At 50.7% G+C, this 21173-nt stretch overlaps 1 protein-coding gene across 5 annotated transcripts in view; it reads left to right on the forward strand.

Annotated features, from left to right (window-relative positions):
* The window catches only part of KIAA1671, a 142197-nt gene that overhangs the window by 81307 nt on the left and 39717 nt on the right, over positions 1 to 21173 (forward strand). The window contains exon 1 of one of the 5 annotated variants that reach the window (XM_079762602.1): positions 15207 to 16494. The exons of the other annotated variants lie outside the window; for them this stretch is intronic. Within the exon in view, the coding sequence (XP_079618728.1) occupies positions 16210 to 16494 (285 nt within the window). The 5' untranslated portion in view covers positions 15207 to 16209. Of the gene's footprint in view, positions 1 to 15206; positions 16495 to 21173 lie in introns of those variants that run through there. 5 annotated transcript variants of the gene reach the window in all.

Below are 21173 nucleotides of genomic sequence, written 5' to 3' on the forward strand. Positions count from 1 at the left end.
GACTCCAAAGACACAGTGTAAATGTTTCCTCCATGAATGTGAAATAATGCAGGGTTGAGAAGGCTGTCAAGGAATTTGATCTGAATTGTTTAAGAAAACGCTTTTACCATGTCAACTGTAATTGAAAAGTAAATTTTTAAACATTGGGGAAAAAACCTCTTTACTTTCTTTTTAAGAGCACCTGATGTTTTATGTAGACATTCTTAGGTAAAGAGGGACAATTGTGAGCAGATGGAGTCTGTTTAGTGTTATACTAATATTTTGTATTAAACATACTTATGTTAAAATAAGCACATTCATGTTAACATAATATTATCTCACAATTATAAATGCAATAAATAATATAGTTATAGGATTTCTCTTCCTACATGCTAGTGTATGTATTTGCTAGGGCTGCCATAGCAAAATACCACCGATGGAATGGCTTACACAATAGAAAATAGTTTCCTCACAGTCTGGAGGCTGGAAGTCCAAGATCAGGTGTGGACAGGTTTGGTTTCTCCTGAGGCCTCGCTCCTTGCCTTGCAGAGGTCACCTTCTCGCTGTGTCCTCATGTGGCCTTGTCTCGTGCGCACACCCTTGTGTCTCTCTCTGTCTGAATTTCCTCTTCTTGTAAGGCTACCGGACAGATTGGATAAGGGCCCACCCTAATGGCCTCATTTTACCTTAATCATCCCTTTAAAGGGCCTCTCTCCAAATACAGTCTCATTCTGAGGCGCTGGGAACGGGGCTTCGACATATAAATTTTGGGGAAACAATTCAGCCCACAGCAGCCAGGCACTAGGCAAAGCACTTTCTATTGCTTCATTTTATCCTCGCAGCAGTCCTGGGAGAGAGATGCTATTATCGTCCCCATTTTACAGATGACAAAACTGAGGCTCAGAGAGAGGTTGGGTCACTTATGGAAGATTATACGGCTGGTCAGTGGTGGAGCTGGGGTTTGCTCCCATGCTGTCTGGCCTTGGAGCCCACACTGTGTTATGATTATCATTTGACTTTAATCCTGTGGGCTTTTTTTAAACCTTTCATGTTCGATTGAATTGATGCAATATTTCCCTATTTCCTCTCTGAACTCTGCCCTGCCCTTGTTTTAGGTGTGATTGGAAAAAGCCTGGAGGGGGAGGGAAGGCCCTTGCTAGACCCCAGTGCTGCCCAGCTTATCTAGGCCTCACCCTGCCTGTTGTTGGCCTCCTTTGCAAAGGGGGAATGCGGGGGGCGTGTTGGGGGGCGTGTTGGGGGGGGCGTGTTGGGGGCCAGCCTGCTGCCCACTGTGTCCCAGACTGCCCGCCTGTGTTTGCCTAGAGCAGCCAGTGAAAGCAGCCTTTGTCCTCCAGTCCATTCCTCCGGAGGGATGACCTAAGTCCCTTTTGGGGAACAAAGGGGCAACCTGCCACGTGAGTTCAGGTCAGCTCAGTAGCCCGCAGTCTTCCAGGCTAAGCAGGGCGGGGGACGGCCTTGGTTTCAGGGCTACAGAGTTAGGTGGGGTTCTGTGTCCTGTGTGATGATGCTGGGGGCTCCTGTGTGCACAGACTTCACAGTCTATAAAACTGTTCCAGGCTTTCCAGTTTAGCGGCTCCTCCCAGGTTATAGAGGCCAGGGACACACGGGGGCAGGTGTCAGTTGTCACGAGGAACTCTAAAACATATGAGTATAAACCAGGGTCCTCAAACTTTTTAAACAGGGGGCCAGTTCACTGTCCCTCAGACCGTTCTAGGGCCAGACTATAGTTTAAAAAAAACTATGAACAAATTCGTATGCACACTGTACATATCTTATTTTGAAGTAAAAAAACAAAACGGCAAAAACACCCGCATGTGGCCCGCGGGCCGTAGTTTGAGGACGCCTGGTATAAACCAACCACTTCTATATACTGGTAATATTCAGTGGCTCAGGAAACAGGGCGGGGTCAATGGGGACACTGCTCCACGGTATTGGGGTGTCAACGGGGAGCCCTGAATGAATGACTGAATCATCCAGAGACTTCTTTCCTCACCTGTTGGCACCTGTGATGTCGCAGGCCGGGCTTCTTTGGGACATGTGGCCTCTGCTGTAGCTTGGGCTTCCCCACATCATGGCGGCTCAGGGCTCCCAGAGCGAGTGTTGTGGTGGAGGCTGACCTCCCTTTATGATGGACGCCGCCTTAGAAGTCACACGGTGTCCCTTCTGCTGTCCTCTGTTGATCGAAGCATTCACAAGCACCCCAGATTCAAGGGGAGGGCACATGGGCCCCACCTCTCAGTGGGAGGCATGCCAAATCGCAGCCGTATTTGAAAGCCACCACATTCAGAAGTAAAAGAAAATGATACTAAGTAACATTTATTGAGCACCTGCTATGTGCCAGGCACTGTGCCAAGGGCTTCACATGGGTAAACCTATGTGATCCTCCCCACAGCCCCATGAAATGAGAGATTCAAAGCCTATTATTGGTTTTTCTTACAAGCATTTTGGCCCAAAAGACTGGAAGAACCTTGCAAAATCCACAGGGCTGCTGGCAGTTTGATGTTGAACATGCCACAGTGGGAACTTGTGAGCTGATATTTTTTCCTTCCTCTTCTAAACTTAGACTATTCCTTGAGTTCTTGAAAATTCTCACTTAGGTGTCTGATTCATCTCCTCCTTACTCACCAGTTCTCCCCTTTGGTGTTTATTGTGAGCAATTTCTCTCTCCCTGCGTGCTGAGTGCCCTCACCCCCATAGCTCTGCAGTTCTCTGGGAAGGGTGGGTTGCAAATTTCCCAACCATCTGCCTCTCTCCCAGCTTTTGAGGAACCATTGGTTAGGCCTCATGGTCTTGACAGGGGAACCAAGCCATCACTCACCCTGGGTGTGCGGGTTTTTCTGTTCCTCCAGGGATTCATTCTTCTGCTTCACTAGGGACTGACATACAATAGGTGCCTAATATGTGTTTGGTGGGCTGAACCCATAAAAGATGAAGGAAGGCTGGCTATTCAAGGGTAGAGAATCCCTCTTATGCACACCTGTGTCCCTGACATACAGTAGGCACTCAATAAATGTTCACTGTACCAAATGCACAGGTGGGTGAGAGACTGAGAGCAGTAACTGTGCCGTATGTTTATATCCTTGTCACATACACAGTACCGGACACCCATTCATTCCATCAGTGAGTGTTTCGGGGAATGAGTGAAGGAGCCACTAAAGTCACTTCTGGACCAGATGTGTCTTACTTCACATCTGTGTCCACGGTGCTTAGCAGAGGGCCGGGATCACAGCAAGTGCTCAATCATTGTTTATAGAACTGAATGAAAGAAAGAGTGAATGAAAAGCATCACTGAGTAAATGAACCGTCTTACCATCAGGGACCTTGTCCTGTTCATCTCTGTCTCTCCAGTTCCTAGCATAAAGTCTTGCATACAATAGGTGCTCATTAAATGTTAAATTGAATGAATGAATGAGTGAATGAATGAATGAATGAAACTTGTGAAGGATAGGCCTGTATCTTGTTCGTGTCTTTACTCAGGTCCTAATACAGACCAGGCATACAGTAGGTGCTTAGCACATCCTTCTTGCACTGCCTGGGAATGGATTGAGGAGGGAAGCTGGGCTGGGAGGACCTCACCCATCTGGATTTGCCCCCTGCCCACTGGGCCCCACTGCAGACTTTTCCTGTTGTTCGGTTTGCACAGGTGGACAGGAAACCCCCAAAGACCTGCCCAGAGCTCCTTGCCATGTTTTCTTCATGCTGGGCTGGCCTTGAGTTGGACCATGGCGCCACGCCGAGCCCCAGTGCTGTCTGGCTGTGGAGCAGTGCCCCCGAGGGACCCCGCTTCCTGACCATAGCAGTTCTCTTTTAGAACTGGCTATGCAGTCTGCAAGTGAGGCCTGGGTGAAGGCTCCGCTCAGAGCCAGCTCCTAAAATCACCTTGTTCTGATGCTGGCCAGGCCTGTTAACCCCCTAACAGCTGAGCATCAGCCACAGAGCAGAGAGTCAAGGCTTTGGGGTCAGAGAGAGTAGGATTCAAATCTCCCTGGGTGACTTTAAGTTGAGCCTCAGTGTTTTTCACCTGTAAAATGGGTGTGATAAACCTTTTTTAGGGGATCCTGTTTCCCAATCTTGGCTACGTGCCTGTTGCTTTTGCGAACGCCTCTGCTGGGGCCGCCCACTCCCAGAGGTGTGGTTTCAGGAGAGTCTCAGCCACTGTGTTTACGGAACTGTACGCCCCAGTTGGTTTGAGAGGCAGTGTCCCAGGCTGGGTCCCCTAGACCCAGAGCCCGAGATGGGAACTCATGTGCACGTAATGTAGTGACAGAGAACTTGAGTCAGCCTGATCCTGGAGGAGTTCGGAGGGTAAACCACAAAATAAATCCACCTTGGAGCCGCTGGGCAGTTCTTCCTCCACTGGCCAAGGTCTGTTGTTGGAGACCAAAATGCTGTAGCAGCCAGCACCCCAGAATCGGGGGGATGGGTGTCCCAGTCAGGACAGGGGACCTGGGCAGGGCACCAATAGCCTCTACTATGGTCAGCCGGGGTTGATTCAGTTCAGCAAGAAGCTGGGTATGAATTGACTGGCATGGAGCAGTCGGAGGTTAATAAATAGTAACTTGGTAAAAATGGAAAGCTCTTAAGAAGATGGAAGTCAATATATGGGTGTTAAAGGTGTCATTTGTTCCTCTGGCACTTACTCTCAGCAGAGGGCCTGGCACACAGTAGGCATTTAATGAATGTTTGTTGAATGACTAAGTAAACTAGTGAAGGTTAAAGTAATACTAATGGTTCCTTTCATTACAAACAAACTTTTGTTTGCTTATAATCGTACTTCTTAGTATGATGATTTGGTTTCTACTCAGAATTAGACTCACATTTCTAAAAATGAAACTCATCTATCTTTGCAACCAGTTTATCCCGTAGGGATCTGACAGTTTGCTTGTTTTCCCTCTGGGAAGCAAATGAAGATAGCTTAGAATACCACCAGGGAAAGAAATCGGGACATTTTCTTTAGAAATTTCTGCATCATAAGTTAAAGCGAGATGGAACTGTACTTGAAATTTTCAGTTGCCATGGCTACTGGGTAACACCGTGAAGCGAATTCTTACATATGGCCTCCACTCCACCTTCCACAGCTCAGTTACAGAGTTTTGGCTCCTGAGTGCGTGTGATGCAGTGAGGGGCTGAGAAGAGATTCCTTCTGCTGTCTCTGCCTTCTGAGGCCCAAGTCCACCAGGGTTCACCTCCGTCACCATCCTGCGGGGGTTGGGTTGCCACCTCCATTTTAGAGATGAGCAAACTGAGCCCCATAGAGTTTGAGATGTGCATTTGTGTATTCACTTCACTCTGTAATTTATTTGTTCATTCATTTATTCCTTTGTTTATCTGCTCAGCAAGTATTCATTGAGCCCAGGCGCTGGTCTAGGCCCTGAGCCTCAGTGCAGAATAAGAAAAGCACAGTTCCTGCCCTGGCAGCATGTGTGTGCCCGTGGGAAAGACATAATACATACAAACAGTACATGCTGGTAAATGCATGCGGACACTAAAGCAGAATGCCGTGGCAGAGAGACTGGGAGGGGTGTGGCTTGAAGGCCTCTGAGAGGATGTGGCATTGGAGCAGAGATCTGGAAAAAAGGAGCTCACCATGTGGGGACCTGGGGCAGGAGTGTTTCAGGCAGTGGGAACAGCGTGTGCAAAGGCCCTGAGGTGGGAACCAGCTTGGAGGGGTTAAAGCCAATATGGGTGGCCCAGTAGGGATCGAGGTGGGGAAGAAGGTGGGGGCCTTGAGGGCCAGGACCAAGCATTTGGGGTTTCTTCTGGCTGTGGTAGAGAGCCGAGGGGCACTTTGGTGGAGGCTAACATGATGGGAGGGAGGATTATAAAGCTCATCCAGGCTGCTGTGCAGGGTGGGGCTTAGGGGTGGACTAGAGGGGCGGAGGGAAAGTAGGGAGGCCAGAGGTGATGAGGGCTTGAGTCTGATGCTGAGGTGGGGACTCTGTGAACTAGGGAAGGTTAGAGTACTGGTTCCTTCCATCACTAACAAAACTCTGTTTGCTTATAATAGTATGTATGATGATGATGATGTGGGTCCTATTCTCAGAATTAGACTAGTGTTTTTCAAATGGGGGAAGAAGAGATCTGGTCCAGGCTGGTGCTGAGGGTGGGGGTGTGAGGGGGGAAGGCACTAAGAGAGGTTCTGGGCTGCTGGCCAGGACAGCGCGCGGTGGCAGTGCTTTTTGCTGGACAGAGAAGAGAGTGGAAGAAGCAGATTTGGGGCCCAGATTTCTCTTTCAAGAGGAGATGGGACCTAGGGTGGGGGTGGGGTGGGGGTGGGGGTGGGGGCTTTTAGCAGAACATCAGGGACATAAAAGGTATGGTGTCTAACCCTGAGCTGGGCCCACGGTGGGTGCATGTGGTGGCCGCCCCTCCCCTGACCTGTTTCTGTTCGCTCAGCTTCCACCAAGTGACACTGGCTGTGGCATCTCATTACTGCACACCGTTTTCAGTTGCTTCGAGAAGTCCTTCCTCCAAGGGACCTCATTAAGTCACTGGAAATGAGCACGCTTGGCGGGGCGGGAGGCAGTTAGAAGTTATTATTATACTCTGAAAATGACTTGTCTAGGTAAGAACGGAGAGGCCCTGATCTTTCCTGACACTCTCAGCTCCCCACATACCCGCCCCCCCACACACACACTCTCACTGTCCCCACCCCTTTCTTGTGTGGGTGGCTCAAGACTTTGATGTCAGCTGCAAGCCGGACAGACCCAGGTTCCAGGCCTATCTCTGCCACTTCGCAGCTGAGCAACCTGGGGCATCACACTGTATGCCTCTGAGCCTCAGTTTCCCTCTGCATGTTGTCCATCTCACAGTGTGGAACTAGAGGTTTTATGAAAAAAGTGGTCCTTATAAAATATGGGACTCTGTGTGGTCCAGCCTTTGCACTGAATCACATCCTAGCATCCAAGAGAAAAACAAAATAAAATAAAAATTATGTGTAGTGTTTATATATGTCTACAAGAACAGGTAAGCTGGAAGCTGCAGGAATCCTGGTGACTTGTAAATCTCCCTGACACATCTCTGCATGCCAGTCGACTCAGTGGTTTCCTCCGCCTGGTCTGTCTCTCCCCTTGTCCTTCGTGGTTTAGCTAGCCCGGCCCCCTGGTTACCCCTGACTGCCTGTCCCTGCCCCGGGCCTGTTGCTCCCTGGCCAGGAAAGAGCTCCTGTGGGGGGTGGGGGGGCGGAAGGCCAGGGTCCCACCGGGCCTCCTCGCAGTCGGACAGTCCCTGGGACCAGGTGGAGGAGGAGGATCTGCAGCTGCAGACCCAGACGTGTTCCCCGCCTGCTGCAGATGGTGCCACTGAGCTGGGAGTTCTGCCTCTTCTCTCCGGGATGAGTGGGGGGAAGTCTCAGGCTACAGGGGATTCTGGTGTGTGCCCTGGGTCTCCTCAGACGAGAGGAGACCAGCTGCGGGGTGCCGGGTGAACTGGCGCCCCACACACCAGCTCCGGCACCTGGTGGGAAGTCCAAAAAGGACTTGTGGGCGGTCGGCCCAGCCTACATGGGGCCCAGAGGCTGGAGTGGCCATCAGGGCCAGGAAGGAAGAATACTGTTCCTGGTTGTATTTTTCTAGGCCGGTTCTTTGATTAGTTTCCTGGTGCCCAGTTGTTTTGAGTGGGTTTGAGCTGGGTACCAAGTCACCCTGTGCATCCTGGGCCTCAGTCCCTTCATCGAGATTTGGGGAGGGTGTTGTCTCCTTTAAGAAATGTTGAGGAGCAAAGGCATGCCTAATGTATGACACACTGTCAGTGCTCAGTAAATGCTGTCCCTCTTACCCCTCCACTGTATTGCTGAGTCGCCTACCGCAAGTCAGGCCTCCGGGTAGGCCCTGCGATTCAGAATAAAATTGACACGGCCCTGACCTTCACACTGTCTACAGCTGATGGGTAGACGGGTGGGGAAATTGGCCCTGATAGTACAGCGAAGAGAGTACTATGATGGGGAGCCAGGAGTTGGAGAGTCCAGAGGAGGCACTGAACTGAGTGGGGAGGGTAGCAGGGAACTGGGGGGTCTTGCCTTTGTGGTGCTTGTAGTGGGGCGAGGGGGGTGGCTCTGGAAGGCTTTGCCAGGCTAGCCCAGGGTCCCAGGACTGCGAGGCTGCTGGAATGTGCCTTGTACCAACAAGTTGAGCTGCTGTGAGGACCTGTGTGGAGGAGATACACCTTTGTGCCCAGACTGCCTGGCTGCCCGCCTCCCTGCCCTCCCCATCCAGCGCAACATGGCTCTTGGAACAGCGTGGGCCACACAGAGGAGGGCTCTCTGCATGAGGAGAAGTGAGGCTGTAGAGAATAGACCCCCAGCAGGGTAGGGAGAAAGCACTCCTGTGTGGAGGCGTCCGTGAGGGGACTTTTGCTCACAGCAGCTTTGACATGAGAGGACGTCTGAGGGCTGACGAGCTGAGTGATGGGAATGAGGGGGTGGGCATGGGAGGCCGGAGGTACTGACTCCCAAGTTCCCACTATCTGCTTGCGCACTGAGCCACAGCTGCAGAGAGGGGTGTTGGGAGCACAGGCCTCCAAGCCAGATTTGCCACTGAATTGCTGTGCAGCCTTCAGTCTTGACTCTCTCTGCCTCAGTTTCCTCATCTGTATAATGGGGATAGTTGTTCTCATGAGATGGTCAGAACACACATCATGTAACCTTCAGCACCACCTGAGAAGCGGGGGACCATTTTTATTCCATTTTAAAGACCAAGAAGGAGAGGCTCAGAGAAGGCAAGCCACTTGTCCAGGGTCACACAGTGAGGAATCAGCCTTGGGAGCCCCTGCCCTTAACCGTGTTTGTCCCTACATGAGTCTCCGTTTCCTGGTCTCTGCAATGGCGTCATGGTTACAACCTTCCTAGGTAATACGGGTTCAGGAGGTGGCAGGGCGCACAGTAGGCCCTCGGCAAGTGTGAACTACTTCAGTTTGTTATACTTAGTGCAAAGCCCAAATAAACCCTCTGGGGGCCAGGGACCAGCTACTTTACTCATTGTCTCCCCAGCGTCTGGCACATAGTAGGTGCTCAATTAAATATGTACTGAAGTCAGAAGAGAGGAAGGAAGGGGCCAAGGAAAGAAAGGTCTTCTATCATAGGCCTTCCAGTCTTCTATTATCCTCACAGAGCTCCTTAAAACTTTGGGGTGCTGCTTAGGTGGCAGTTCAATAGCAAGCTCACTGCTCAGAAATAAGTGTCTTAGGGGACATCATGCAACCCTCATCCCAGTTCTAATTGTTGCTCCCCAAGAACATCTTGCTCTTTTGCTAACTGATCCAAAGGGGGGGAAATTCAGCGGCTGTGGTGGGAAGGAACGTGCTGACCAACCCCAGGCAAGGTGACCAGACAGAGTTCCAGGAGGTCCTCTCCTTCACTGTGTGTTCGAGCAGAGAGTGGCAGCGTCCTGGAGTCCAGTGTCCCCAAAGCCAGTGGACAGCCCAGTGGGATGAATTAGGTGGTATCCTCAGCCCAACCTGTTTCCATTTTAGAGGAGGCCTGTGCGCCCGGTTTTATTAGGGCCCAGCCCTTGAAGAGGGGCTGTAATTACAGACTGGCCTCGCCACGCCAGGCGGGGCCACACAGTAGCTCTCCAGCGTGGAAAACGTCACTTTCCACTTGAGCTCAGGGTGGGGCCTGATGAAGAGTTCCTAGCTGTTTCTAGGAAGATTTCCTTTCCAGATGATTTTTTCCCTCTCCTCCCACGGTTAATTAATGGCATCTTGGGCCTTTAAAATGACTGTTTGAATAAGAACGTAATAAATGAACACTAGGAAATAGTCTTGGGCTCGGTTTGTAAATAATCTGGGATTGACTTGTAAAATCAAGTCAGTTCTGGTGTTTTTTGGTATATATATTTTTCCATATCAGAATTCTTTTCCCTGTTGCCTTGGAAACAAGCCTAGGGAGAGGAATGTTGGGAGTTGTGTGACTTAGGTTCAAGCCTCAGTGGCTCCTTCATTTTACCCAGTAGGCATGGTGAGTGCCTGCTGAACGCTGCATGCTGAGACTCAAGGGTGAACAGGACTTGTTTCTGCCACCCTTGGGCTCATGGTAAATCAAGTCTCAGCCCAGTGTGCTAATGATGCAGTGGGGGAATGTGGCAGGGTGGGGGCCTACAGGCGACCTTCCATAGGCTCAAAGAATCAGGGCAGGCTTCTTGGAGGAGGCTCTACCTAAGCGGAGTTATGAAGGACAATAGCTAATGACCAGGTGAGGAAGAGTGGAATGGTGTCTTAGCCATAGGGAACAGCATGTGCAAAGGGCTGAATAAGAGGCACTGTGGTGCATCCTAGGATGGCAATTCGTCCGGTTTGGCTGGGGTGGACAGAAGCTGGGAGAATAGGTTAGAGACCCTGCAAAGTCCTGATCATGAGTGACTCCTGGGAAATCAGAGGGCGCCTGCCACAGATTTACTGTGGGTCCTGAGCCAGTCATCCACCGGGGCCTGTTTCTTCAGTGAAATGAAAAGGGTGGCCAAGTCTCTCTGCTGGCTGTTCCAGTTCTGACCGTCTAGGATCCTATGATTTGAACAATGCTATGCTATGAATTAGAACAGAATAATTGTCATCCTTTATGGCTGCCATTTATTGAGCATTTATTCTTTTCTGGGCAAGAATGATCTTAGTTGTTCTTTACCACAACCTTTTGAAGTGGGTCGACTTTCTGATCTCCTCTTTATGATAGGGTTAAATGAAGTGAGATGTGTGGGTAACCAGTTCCTGGCACATAGTAAATCCTTAATTAATCGTTGTTATTTTTACTGCACCATCTTCCTCATAATATTAGTATATTTCTAGGCCCACGATGCACACTCCTGGAATGTCGAATATTTAGGGAAGCAGGATGTGAAGAGGGTCGTATAAGTAAGACCTCCTGGGAGAGATTTAGGAAAGTTGCTAAAAGTATTCTTGGGGTGACGGGAGATCCAGGAGAGATGGGAAAATAGGGAAAGGCAGCCTTAGGCAGGGATACAGCACGTGCAAAAGCCGAGAGGCAAGGCTGAATATGGCCATGCCCCTAGCCTTTTGCACATATTGTTCTCAGTCAGCCTTTTTGGAGTACTCCTAATCAACCTTCAAAACCCCACCCAGATACTCCTCTTCCGATTGCAGATCCTCAATAAATGGCCATCTTCCCTTTGCTCTTCTTTCCTCAACTTCCCACTTTCCTGGTTGAATTTCAATGTTCCCATAGCATGTTACTCACTTGTCCATCATAGCTCTTGACACATGTATTATCGTTGGTCATTCTCTTCTGGCTTTTTCTTCCATTTGACCAGGAATTCTTTAGAGTGTGCATGTTTGTACCAGACTTTTTGGAGAAAGTAGAAGCCTCGGGTCTGAGGTGGTCCACTGGGCTACCCTCCCTCCTTTGAATGGCTGAGCATCAGGGAGCTACCCTGAGCTCTTCAGGGACTGCAGGTCCCCTCAGGGCCAGCACAGCTCACACAAAGTAATGCACAGGGAATGTTTGTTGAATGAATGAGTGACCAATGCTCTGATTTTTGTAACTGCACACGCTTGTCTCGAAACAGTGCTGTCTAGGCCCCACCTCACGTTGTGGATCAAATTCCCGTTTGTTTCCTGGATCTCAGCAGCCCCTCCAGCATATTTTGGATTAATTATGTAAGGAGATGGCTTTCTTCCCTTTTCAATGCCCAGCAACATCCCGGGAGTTTCCTGGAGAGAACAGAAGAGTTTGCAGAAAAAGTCCCCCGGAAGGGAAAGTGCTTGCACTGCCCCAGTTTTCCGATTGACGCTTTTTATAGTCTCAGTCTCAGAGCACATTGCACCTCTAGGGAGGCTGGAGGGAACAACCAAGCCGCCTGGCTTTTCAGCGCCTTCCGCACCCTGCTCCTGGCTTGGGAAGGAGGCAGAGCTGTGCGATCCTGCCCACCACGTGGTCTCCTCTGTTTTTCCTGACACTTGTTTTCCATCCAGACTGATTTGGCAAGGGTCAGGACATCCTCTACCTTGTCAAAGGTGTGAGGCTGGCACTAGCAAACTCCACCACTTAATAGCTGTATGCCTTGGACTGGTCACTGAACTTCCCTTTGCCTCAGTTTTTCCACCTATAAAATGGGAGTAATAATCACAGCACAAACTTCATTTCGTTGTTAAGAGAAGATGATAGAATGTTGATGTAATAACAGAGAGTAAGTGCTACTGACAGCATCCATGACCATGATGAGTTGGATGATTTCATCTCTGAAAATCAGAGTGGTTAAGTAACTTACTCAGGATCACACAGCTAATAAGAGCTCGTGGCAGATTTGAATCATGATACTATATTGATTTAGCAAATCCAGGGCTGAGACTAAAATGAGGTGACTTAAGCATTCACCTAGCATGCAAAATTTAAAGCAGGTCCAAAAAATATCAACAATCAAGATAAATAATATTGTAATGCAGTATTTTAAAAAATAAAAATTAATGCAAAAATCCATGATGAACAAATGACCAACATTGTAAAAAAAGTATCGGTATTACTGATTTGTTTTCTTTTGCCTCTGATGTCCTATGACTCATTGCTGTGCTGAGCAAGTCTCTTTGTTGGACAATTAGGTTCTGACTACTTTTTCACAAATCTATAATAATAAAAGCATAATATGCTAATTAGACCAGACGTCCTTCCGGATGACCTTCCAGACGAAGCCACAGCAGTGGGGGCCGAGGCAGAGGCAGCCTCCATGGTGGTGGGGGCTGAGCCCTGTGCACAAATTTTGTGCATCGGGCCTTTAGTATATATATGATATATGACATGTTCTTGAAGCAAATATTTGTGTAGATCATTCTCATTTCTAAAGGCAGATTATGGGATGTGGAATTCATGAACTTCAGGGTTAAAAAGCATGAACGTCCTCCCACCCCCAGCCTTTTGGTATGAAATTTTTCAAAATATAGGATTGTACAATGCACACACATATACCCATCAGCTAGATTCTATAATTGCTAACATTTGCTTTGTAAAAATCTAGCCATTCATCCATTTCTTAGTATATCTTCTTTTTTTTCCTGCATGTCAAAGTTAAGTTATAGACATTGTCAGTACATTTCAGCCTGTATGTCATTAACTGGCAGGCCATTATTTTTAAAACTTTTGATCTCTGGGGTGTTAAATTCCTTTCAGGAACATACACTGATTTCCATCTCCATCTGCTGTGGACATATATGTCTCTTCCACCACAGCCTGGCCAGCACTGGGTGTTATCATTTTAGAGGTATTTTACTTACTGCTTTGATTTAATGTTTTTCTTCCCAAAGGTTCCCGGTAGATTACCCACCTCTGTGTCCTGACTGTCTGTTCAGAAGCTCTGATCCTTTCCAGCCCTTCAGTTGTTTCTGGGGTGGGAAGGACTCAGCACTTTCTCGTATCTGCTTCTAGAAGTTCCTGTTCCCAGGGGGAGGGAGCAGGGCCACGAGGTGGCCTGCCTGCTGCAGGCGGCTGGCTGTGCACACTCTATGTGAAGAAATGGATAAACCTTGGGGTCCAGGAGGCCTGGGACCCTGAAGGCTCTACAGGTGGCGGGTGGGGCCCTGCGAGTTTCCTTGTCTGCCTTATGGGTGATGCTTCCTAACAGCAGGATCCGCTGCTGCTGGGAGAGCCCCTTGTTGCCCTCCCCTCCCCCCCGTTCTGCTCCAGCCCTTGGATCCTGATGGGCCAGGCACTGTGCTCTGGGCATCTGCATCTCTTGTGGGTCAGGAGCTTGGGAGCGGCTTGGCTGGGTGGCTTCGGCTTAGGGTCTCTCACGAGGTTGCATTCAAGGTGTCTGCAGGGCAGCGGTCATCTGAAGGTTTGACCTGGGATCAGGGTCTCCTTCCAAAGGGGCTCACTCACACGGCCGCATGGTCGTGCTCGCTGTTCGCTGGGGCCTCCGATTCTCTCCACGTGGGCTTGTCCATAGGGCTGTCTAGCATCCTCACAACATGGTGACTGGTGCCACCAGTGTGATCTCAGAGAGCCACGTGGAAGCTGGGACGCCTTTCATGACTTAGCCGTGACTGTCACTTCTGCCTTCTTTGGAGTACCTAGACTAACCCTGTGGTCGTAGGGGACCACACTGGGGTGTGAATAACAGGGGCTGCCTGCCACATTGTGTGAACTCAGCAGATAACTTATGGGCCTCAGTCTCTTCCTCTGTCAACTGGATTCATGGGGGGATTCATGACTTAATTCCTGGGGGCACTTGGAATGGCATCGGGGACTCAGACTCCAGTAAATATTGGCACCACTGTAATGTCCTGCTGGCTTGTGAGCTCAGCAGCAGGGACCGTTCTCAGTCTGAACCAGTGCCTGGCGAGGAGCAGGCACCTCTAGTGTTTATGTGAACAAGTGAGAGGATGAATGAGTGAATGAACAGCATGCGGACTAGGAGTCTAGAGAAGGAAGAGATCTGTGCAGTCGGATGCCTTTGTGAAAAACTCAAGCGAGGTCCTTCAATCAGTGTCTAGGGAGCAAACACTTATTCGAGACCAAGGTGATGCGGTTGGGGAGCGCTCGTGATCAGTCAGACTGACCAGAGTTTCTGTGTGGGACCCGGCGTTCGAACAGTAAATATGTACTGAGCTCCAACTCTGGTCCAGGTGCCCTCTTGGACCTTGAAACGGTGGGGAGGGAACCACCTCTGTCCATGCCCTGGTGGTACCCTTGCTGTGTGACCTCGGGCAAGTGAATCTATGTCTCTGAGCCTGCATTTCTTCATCTGTAACATGGGGGTGGCAGGAGAAAGCAACAAGTGAGCTTCCCCTCCAGGATCCAGCTACTGCTGACGCTCCCGACAACCTTCTCTGGTCTCAGAATGCTGCTGTCTTGTCTCCTCACACTCACCCCACCCCCATTCCAGCTACTCCAGCTCCATAAGAGTTAAAATGCAGGCTCTCATGTGACCCAGTGTAAACCAGGAATCATTCCCATTGCTCCCTGTGCTGAGAGCCTGCCCGCCCAGGATGGGGCAGATGCTGTGCCCCCAGGTTGCCATGGCAACTCCGCCTGTACTGAAATACAGCCCAGCCCAGTTCCTTCCTTGGGGGACCTCCAGGGTTTCACCTGGCTCTGTGCTGCCTTCCCGGGAGGCAGGAAGAGAGAGAGAAAGAGAGAGAGGGAGGGAGGGAGGGAGAGAGGGAGAGAGAGGGAGGGGGGGGAGAGAGAGAGAGAGAGAGAGAGAGAGAGAGAGAGAGAGAGAGAGAGAGAGAGAGAGAGAGAAAGAGAGGTGGAAATTTGAGACTCGGAGAGGGAGGAGAGAACCTGATAGAGAAACAACAGACCACCAGAGGGAGACAGACTGACAGCGGCCAGAGGTCCTGAGCAGCCGCCTGTCACCCTAGAGGCAGTTTCTCAACTGTTCCAACCTTCCGGGGGCTGCCAGGTCTCCACATCCGTGTGCACACGTGCTAGTGTGCACCGCGGGCGGCCGAAGCTCCCCCTGCGCCTGCAGTGAGGGCACCGGGCGGGTAGCAGCCTGGTGGGTAAAGCCACTGTCAACCCCGCGGGACAGTGAGCGAGTTGAGACTTGGGGAAAAAAATGGGGGCGGACGTAAGCTCCCTGGGCGTCCGCCTCTCGGAGGCCCCTCCTGCATTCCTGGGCAGCGAAGCCCCTCGCTAAGACAGGCACTGATGTCATCCCGGGCTGCTTGGCCAGGGGACCCGGGGCCCTGGTGGCTGCTTCCGGAAATGAGCTAGCTGCCGGCCGACAGGTTTGGAGTCTCTGGCCAGAGGACAGGAAACCTGCATGGGTCAGGTGAGCGGGGCCCGGCTGTGGGCAGCTGGGCAGGGGGCAGCGGCGGGCTGCAGCCTGCCCACCGGATCCTTCCTGTGTGCTCCTGGGAGGGGCTGCCTCCCTGGGGGAAAGTGAGGACCAGGTGCCCAGGGCCACTCTTCCTCCCCCACCTCGAGGGACGGTCACACCCTGGAGCCAGTGCCATTGACTCTCTCAAGCTCCTGGTCACAGCCGGTTCAGTGGGGTGATCGCCAGGGACTGGCTGTTGGACCTCCCAGCGTGTTGACTTTGCATCCCTGTGGGTGGACTCCCAGCCGACCCTGAACTCTCTCCTGCTTCTGAGCGAGACCCGCGGACGCAGCCGGCTGCCGGCTCAGCGATGTGGATTCCCTCTGGGTTCAGCTGAAGAGGGCTGCTGGCTTTCTCTCCACGCAAGTCCCGCACTTCCAGGAGTGGGAAGAGGGCGAGGACCCTGGCCTTGTGATTGCTTTCCTCCCTCTCATCGCCCGGCCCCATGGATTACCTGGGAGACAAACTCAGTGTGGCTCAGACCCACATGACCCAGTGGATGGGCACCGTGAGGAGGTCCTTCCAGGATGCCCTCAACTTAGTGACCACCACGGTGAGCCACGAGCGGGCGGGCGGGGAGCCCACCAGCCGGACCCCCTTCAAGCGCACCTCCTCCTTCCGCCACCTTGCCTCCCGGAGCCGGGAGTCTTTCCGCCGCTTCTCCGCTCGCAGTCAGCAGAGGTTTTCTTCCCTAAGGAAAAGGCACCCGGATTCGGAGCCACCAGATTTTGTAAGCTTATTCTGTTTTTTAAAAATATTAAAATAGCAGTCAAAACTCCTCCCCTCCCACACTCCCCAGGTGGGGAAGGAGGGGGCTCCCCATAGATCCAACCAGGGAAGTTGCCTCTTCCTGAATAATTGTCATCAGGCCCCACTGTTTCCTCTCCCCACGCCTGGGAAAGAGACAGGTGGGGTGATCCTCCTGACGGTGGAGTTACTCTCCACCCTGAAGTGGTTGGGAAATTCACACTGAGTCCAGCGTCTGTGTGGACGGGCTAGCTTTGCCAGTTGACTTATCTGTAAGCGCCGACACTCCGGCCCCTGAGAGAAATGCTTGTCCGCCCCTATTTTTAGGGAGGATTAGCTGGCACCTGCTTCATCTCCTCTCACCCTCCAGGATGACTGAGTGTCCATGCCCTATGCATGTTGAGTTGTGGCTTTTGTTGTCTTGTCATCGAGCAAAGTCTAGAGGTCGCCTCTGATTACCTAAGGAGACCCCAGGTGGTGGGTGGGTTTGCCCACTGGCCCGGGAACCTGGAGCTTGATGTGAGTGGGCCGGGCCGGGTCCTGGGGCTCTGCCATCTCTCTCAGACAAGCTTGATGGGGCTTGGAAGACAGGCTGGAATGTCAGCTAATGATTAAAAGCCTGGCCTGCGTCCTGCTAGGGCATGGTGCAGAATCAGTCTCAAGGACCTCACTGATGATTTGGAGAGGTGGGCCCAGAGAGGGAGAGGCACCTGCCTGGGGTAGCACAGCAAGAGAGTAGCAAAGCTAGAGGTTCTGATCCCAACTCGGCTCTCTCTAGCCAAGCTCCTGGCATAAGGATTTCTCCAGAACTTCCTGAAAACTTCAGGGCTCCCGCTTTAGCAACCAGGACTGAACTCCAGAGAGGGCCTGGCATTTTCCCACCTGACTGTGTCGGCCCGGGTTGCAGGAGGCTGAAGACGGGCAAAGGGCAAAGCCAGCTCCTTCCCTGCGTCTAGCCTTGATGAGTCCCGATGGTCATTATGGGACCAGGTGTTTAGGGACGGAGGCCTGGGGTAAACCAGGTGTCAAGCCGGCCACCTGCATAATTGAGGTCGAAAAGGCTCACACCTGCCCTCAAGGTGCAGGGACTGACCCAGCATCCCCTTGGCTGGTCCAGAGAGGTGCAGTGACTTTTGGGAGGCCACACAGCAGCCAGAGCAGTCAGGTGCAAAACAGGTGTCTTATGAATATGACATCTCTCATGGGTCTGTGTTCTTTGTGGCCCGGACAAATCAGTGGGGTCTGAATTTATGAGACAGGTCCCCCAACCCAACCTCTGTAAAGGGGAGAAGGTCTCTTGTTCATTCTTTCTGTCCCTCTGTCTCTGTCTCTACGTGCATATCTCTCTGTCTCTCTCTTTCACTCCCGATCCCTCTCCGGCAATGCGGTTAAGGGTGTGGGGGTCGATAACATTCAGCTCTCCCACCCTGGGAGCCATGGACCCTGGGCCTCCTTGCCTGGTGTAACATGTGGGTACCGCTACATGAATGAATGAAGTTAGGCCGAGCAGGCCGCTGCCTCCTCTGCTCACAGTTCTCACGGTGCCTCCAACCAAGTGAACATGTGCTCCATAAATCTGGGCTTCGGGTTCCTGCCCATTTAGCATTTGGCATCTACTGAGTGGTGGGCACCAGCTGTCATTGGGTTGAGAGCTTGAAACAGACTCCGACACGTCCATGCAGAGGGAACTTGACTGGTTCTCAAGCCTGTGTCTTCCTCTGTCAGCAGGATGAGGGCAAAGTTGGGATGGGCACACATGCTCTGTCGCCGAGGGCTCGGGTTCAAATCCTGGCTCTGCCACCTCCCAGCTGGGCTACCTTGGTGAGCTCCTCCCCTCTGCGTGCCTTTGTTTCCTCACCTGTGAAATGGGGATTGTCATCATTTCACATTCACACTTCTCATTGTTACCATTTTCGGGTAGTGATGTAACCATGTGATGCCATGTGGCACGTGTGCCTTAACAGTCAGCAATGAGGACAACCAAACCTTCTCTCCCAAACCACTTTTTTCAAAGCTTCCCCGTGAACTGGAAAATACACACACATCCTTTTTACCTGGGGTTTTCACTTAAATATTTGTTTTATGGGAGGAAACTTTTGAAGGCACAGACAATAAGAGTTTAGGGACAGGAACAATATCTATAGGTGGTGTTAAGAGGGGGCAGGGTTTCAGTCTTTACGACTTGGACTTGTACAGGATTTATCTAAACAATCAGTTCAGTTCCAATCCTGCCTGAGGCTGGTATTTACTCAGAGGCGTGCCCTGAAATGTTCTCCAAAGCCAGCCTTGAAATAATTGGCTAATGGCCTGCCTCTGCCTTAAGAAAGAAAAGGGGGAATGGAGGAAATCAAACGCATTGTCTCAGAGCCACAAAGGCAGGAAGAGGCATGTTGTGTGAAGCCCAGCAGACTAGGTGGACTCCAGTAGAGGCCAGAAGAACATTCCAGAATCCAGGAACAATGGCAATGCCACGGAGGCTGAGGCTGGAATAAACGTGGGAAGTGGGGGTTTCCAGGGCCAGGGGTGTTCTACAAAAAGGGCTTTGGAATCGGACAGACTTAGGCTCAAGCCTCAGCTCCACTATATGCTGGCTGAGCGACCCTGGGCAAGTTAAATCACCCATTTCAGCCTCAGTGTCCTCATCTGTAAAATGGGGATTCTCCTGGTGGGTGGTCCAGTGGGTTGGAGAAAGTAAGAACCCACACAGCCCTGGAACCTGTTAAACACCTGACATACAGGAAGAGCTTAACAAATGTGCATTTCACATCACTTTTGGGGGGGTGGGGCGTGGGGAGATTGTTGCCTGTGGATGAGTCCCACCTGCCTAGATGGCCAGACCCGTCTTCCTGCTGACCTGAGTTGGGAGAAGGACAGGGGTCTTACACATCGAGTACCTCCTGTTTGCCAGGAACTGGTCTCATGGAATCTGCACAACTGCCCCTGAGGGAAACGGGCTACAGTCCCATATTTAGTGGATGAGAAAGCCGAAGCACAGAGAGGTGAAGTCACAGGCCTGGGATCGCTGAGGCTGGGACTTCAGCAATACAGTGTGTGTCGGCCTTGCTGGGCCTACAACCCGCCCTGCGCTGGAGAGTCACAGTTTAGGCATCGGCACCTGTGCTGAGCAGTCAGCCTCCAGCGAAGGCTGAGTGGGAGTATTGGGTTCTGCGTCAATTATAGAGTGAAATGGATGCCTAAAATATTCAGCAGGGCTCAGTGTCCACCCCCCTCCCTACCCCCAGACACATACAGCCCCCTCTTTATTTTAGCGAGTGGGAGAGAATGTGAGAGTAAAAGGATGTTTGTGACTCTCATCTTCAGTCAATACCTCCCCTGCACTAATTTCTTAAGTCTGCCATAATACATTGCCACAAACTTGGGAGCTGGAAACAACAGAAATTTATCTCTGAAAGAAAGAAAGAAAGAAAGAAAGAAAGAAAGAAAGAAAGAAAGAAAGAAAGAAAGAAAGAAAGAAAGAAAGAAAGAAAGAAAGAAAGAAAGAAAGAAAGAAAGAAAGAAAGAAAGAAAGAAAGAAAGAAAGAAAGAAAGAAAGAAAGAAAGAAAGAAAGAAAGAAAGAAAGAAAGAAAGAAAGAAAGAAAGAAAGAAAGAAAGAAAGAAAGAAAGAAAGAAAGAAAGAAAAGAAAGAAAGAAAGAAAGAAAGAAAGAAAGAAAGAAAGAAAGAAAGAAAGAAAAGAAAGAAAGAAAAGAAAGAAAGAAAGAAAGAAAGAAAGAAAGAAAGAAAGAAAGAAAGAAAGAAAGAAAGAAAGAAAGAAAGAAAGAAAGAAAAGAAAGAAAGGAAAGAAAGAAAGGAAAGAAAGAAAGAAAGAAAGAAAGAAAGAAAGAAAGAAAGAAATTTCTCTCTCAAGGTCTTGGAGGCCAGAAGTCCAAAGGTGCTGTCAGGCCATGCCACCTTCCTAGAGGGAGGATCCTTCCTGCCTCTTCCAGCCTCTGATGGCTCCACGCATTCCTTGGCTTATGGCCGCATCCCTCTAACCTCTGCCTCCGAGTTCATAAAGCTTCTCCTGTCTCTTCTAAAGACACTTGACAGTGGATTCAGGGCCCAAGAGATACTCCTGCATGATCTCATTTTGAGATCCTTAACTTAATTATACCTGAAAGACTTTTTTTCCCAAGTCAAGTCACATTCTTACGTGCCAGGGGTTAGGAGGTGGACATATCATTTTGGAGGCCTCTATTCAACCTACTCACCCTCCTTACAACTTTCACTCTGGCCCTCTCCCCTCCAGTCCATTCTCCACCCAGCAACCCAAAGGGTCAGGTCATTCTCCTGGCTCACCCTGGACTTAGAAAGCCCCAGCTTCTTGCTGTGGCCTGCAAGGCCCTGTGGGATCTGACCCTGCCTCCCTTTTGACATCAGCTCTTACTGCTGCCTTCCATGCTCACTCTACTCCTGCCACTCTGACCTCCTGCTCTTCTTCAGTCAACGCACATTCATTCCAGACCAGGGACCTTTGCCCACAGTTCCCTCGGCCTAGAATGCTCTTCTCCCTCTCCATCTGCACAGATACACAGAGAGGCTGCTTGACAGCTGAGGTGGAGGCGATCCCCACCACACTTCCCTCCACCCCACCCCTGCTAATGTCCTCCGGGCACTCGTCTCAGTCTACACTTGCTTCGTTTCACTCTTTAATTCTCTGTCT

This window comes from Cnephaeus nilssonii (genome assembly GCF_951640355.1).
Source record: "Cnephaeus nilssonii genome assembly, chromosome: 22".
Lineage (NCBI taxonomy): Eukaryota > Metazoa > Chordata > Mammalia > Chiroptera > Vespertilionidae > Cnephaeus > Cnephaeus nilssonii.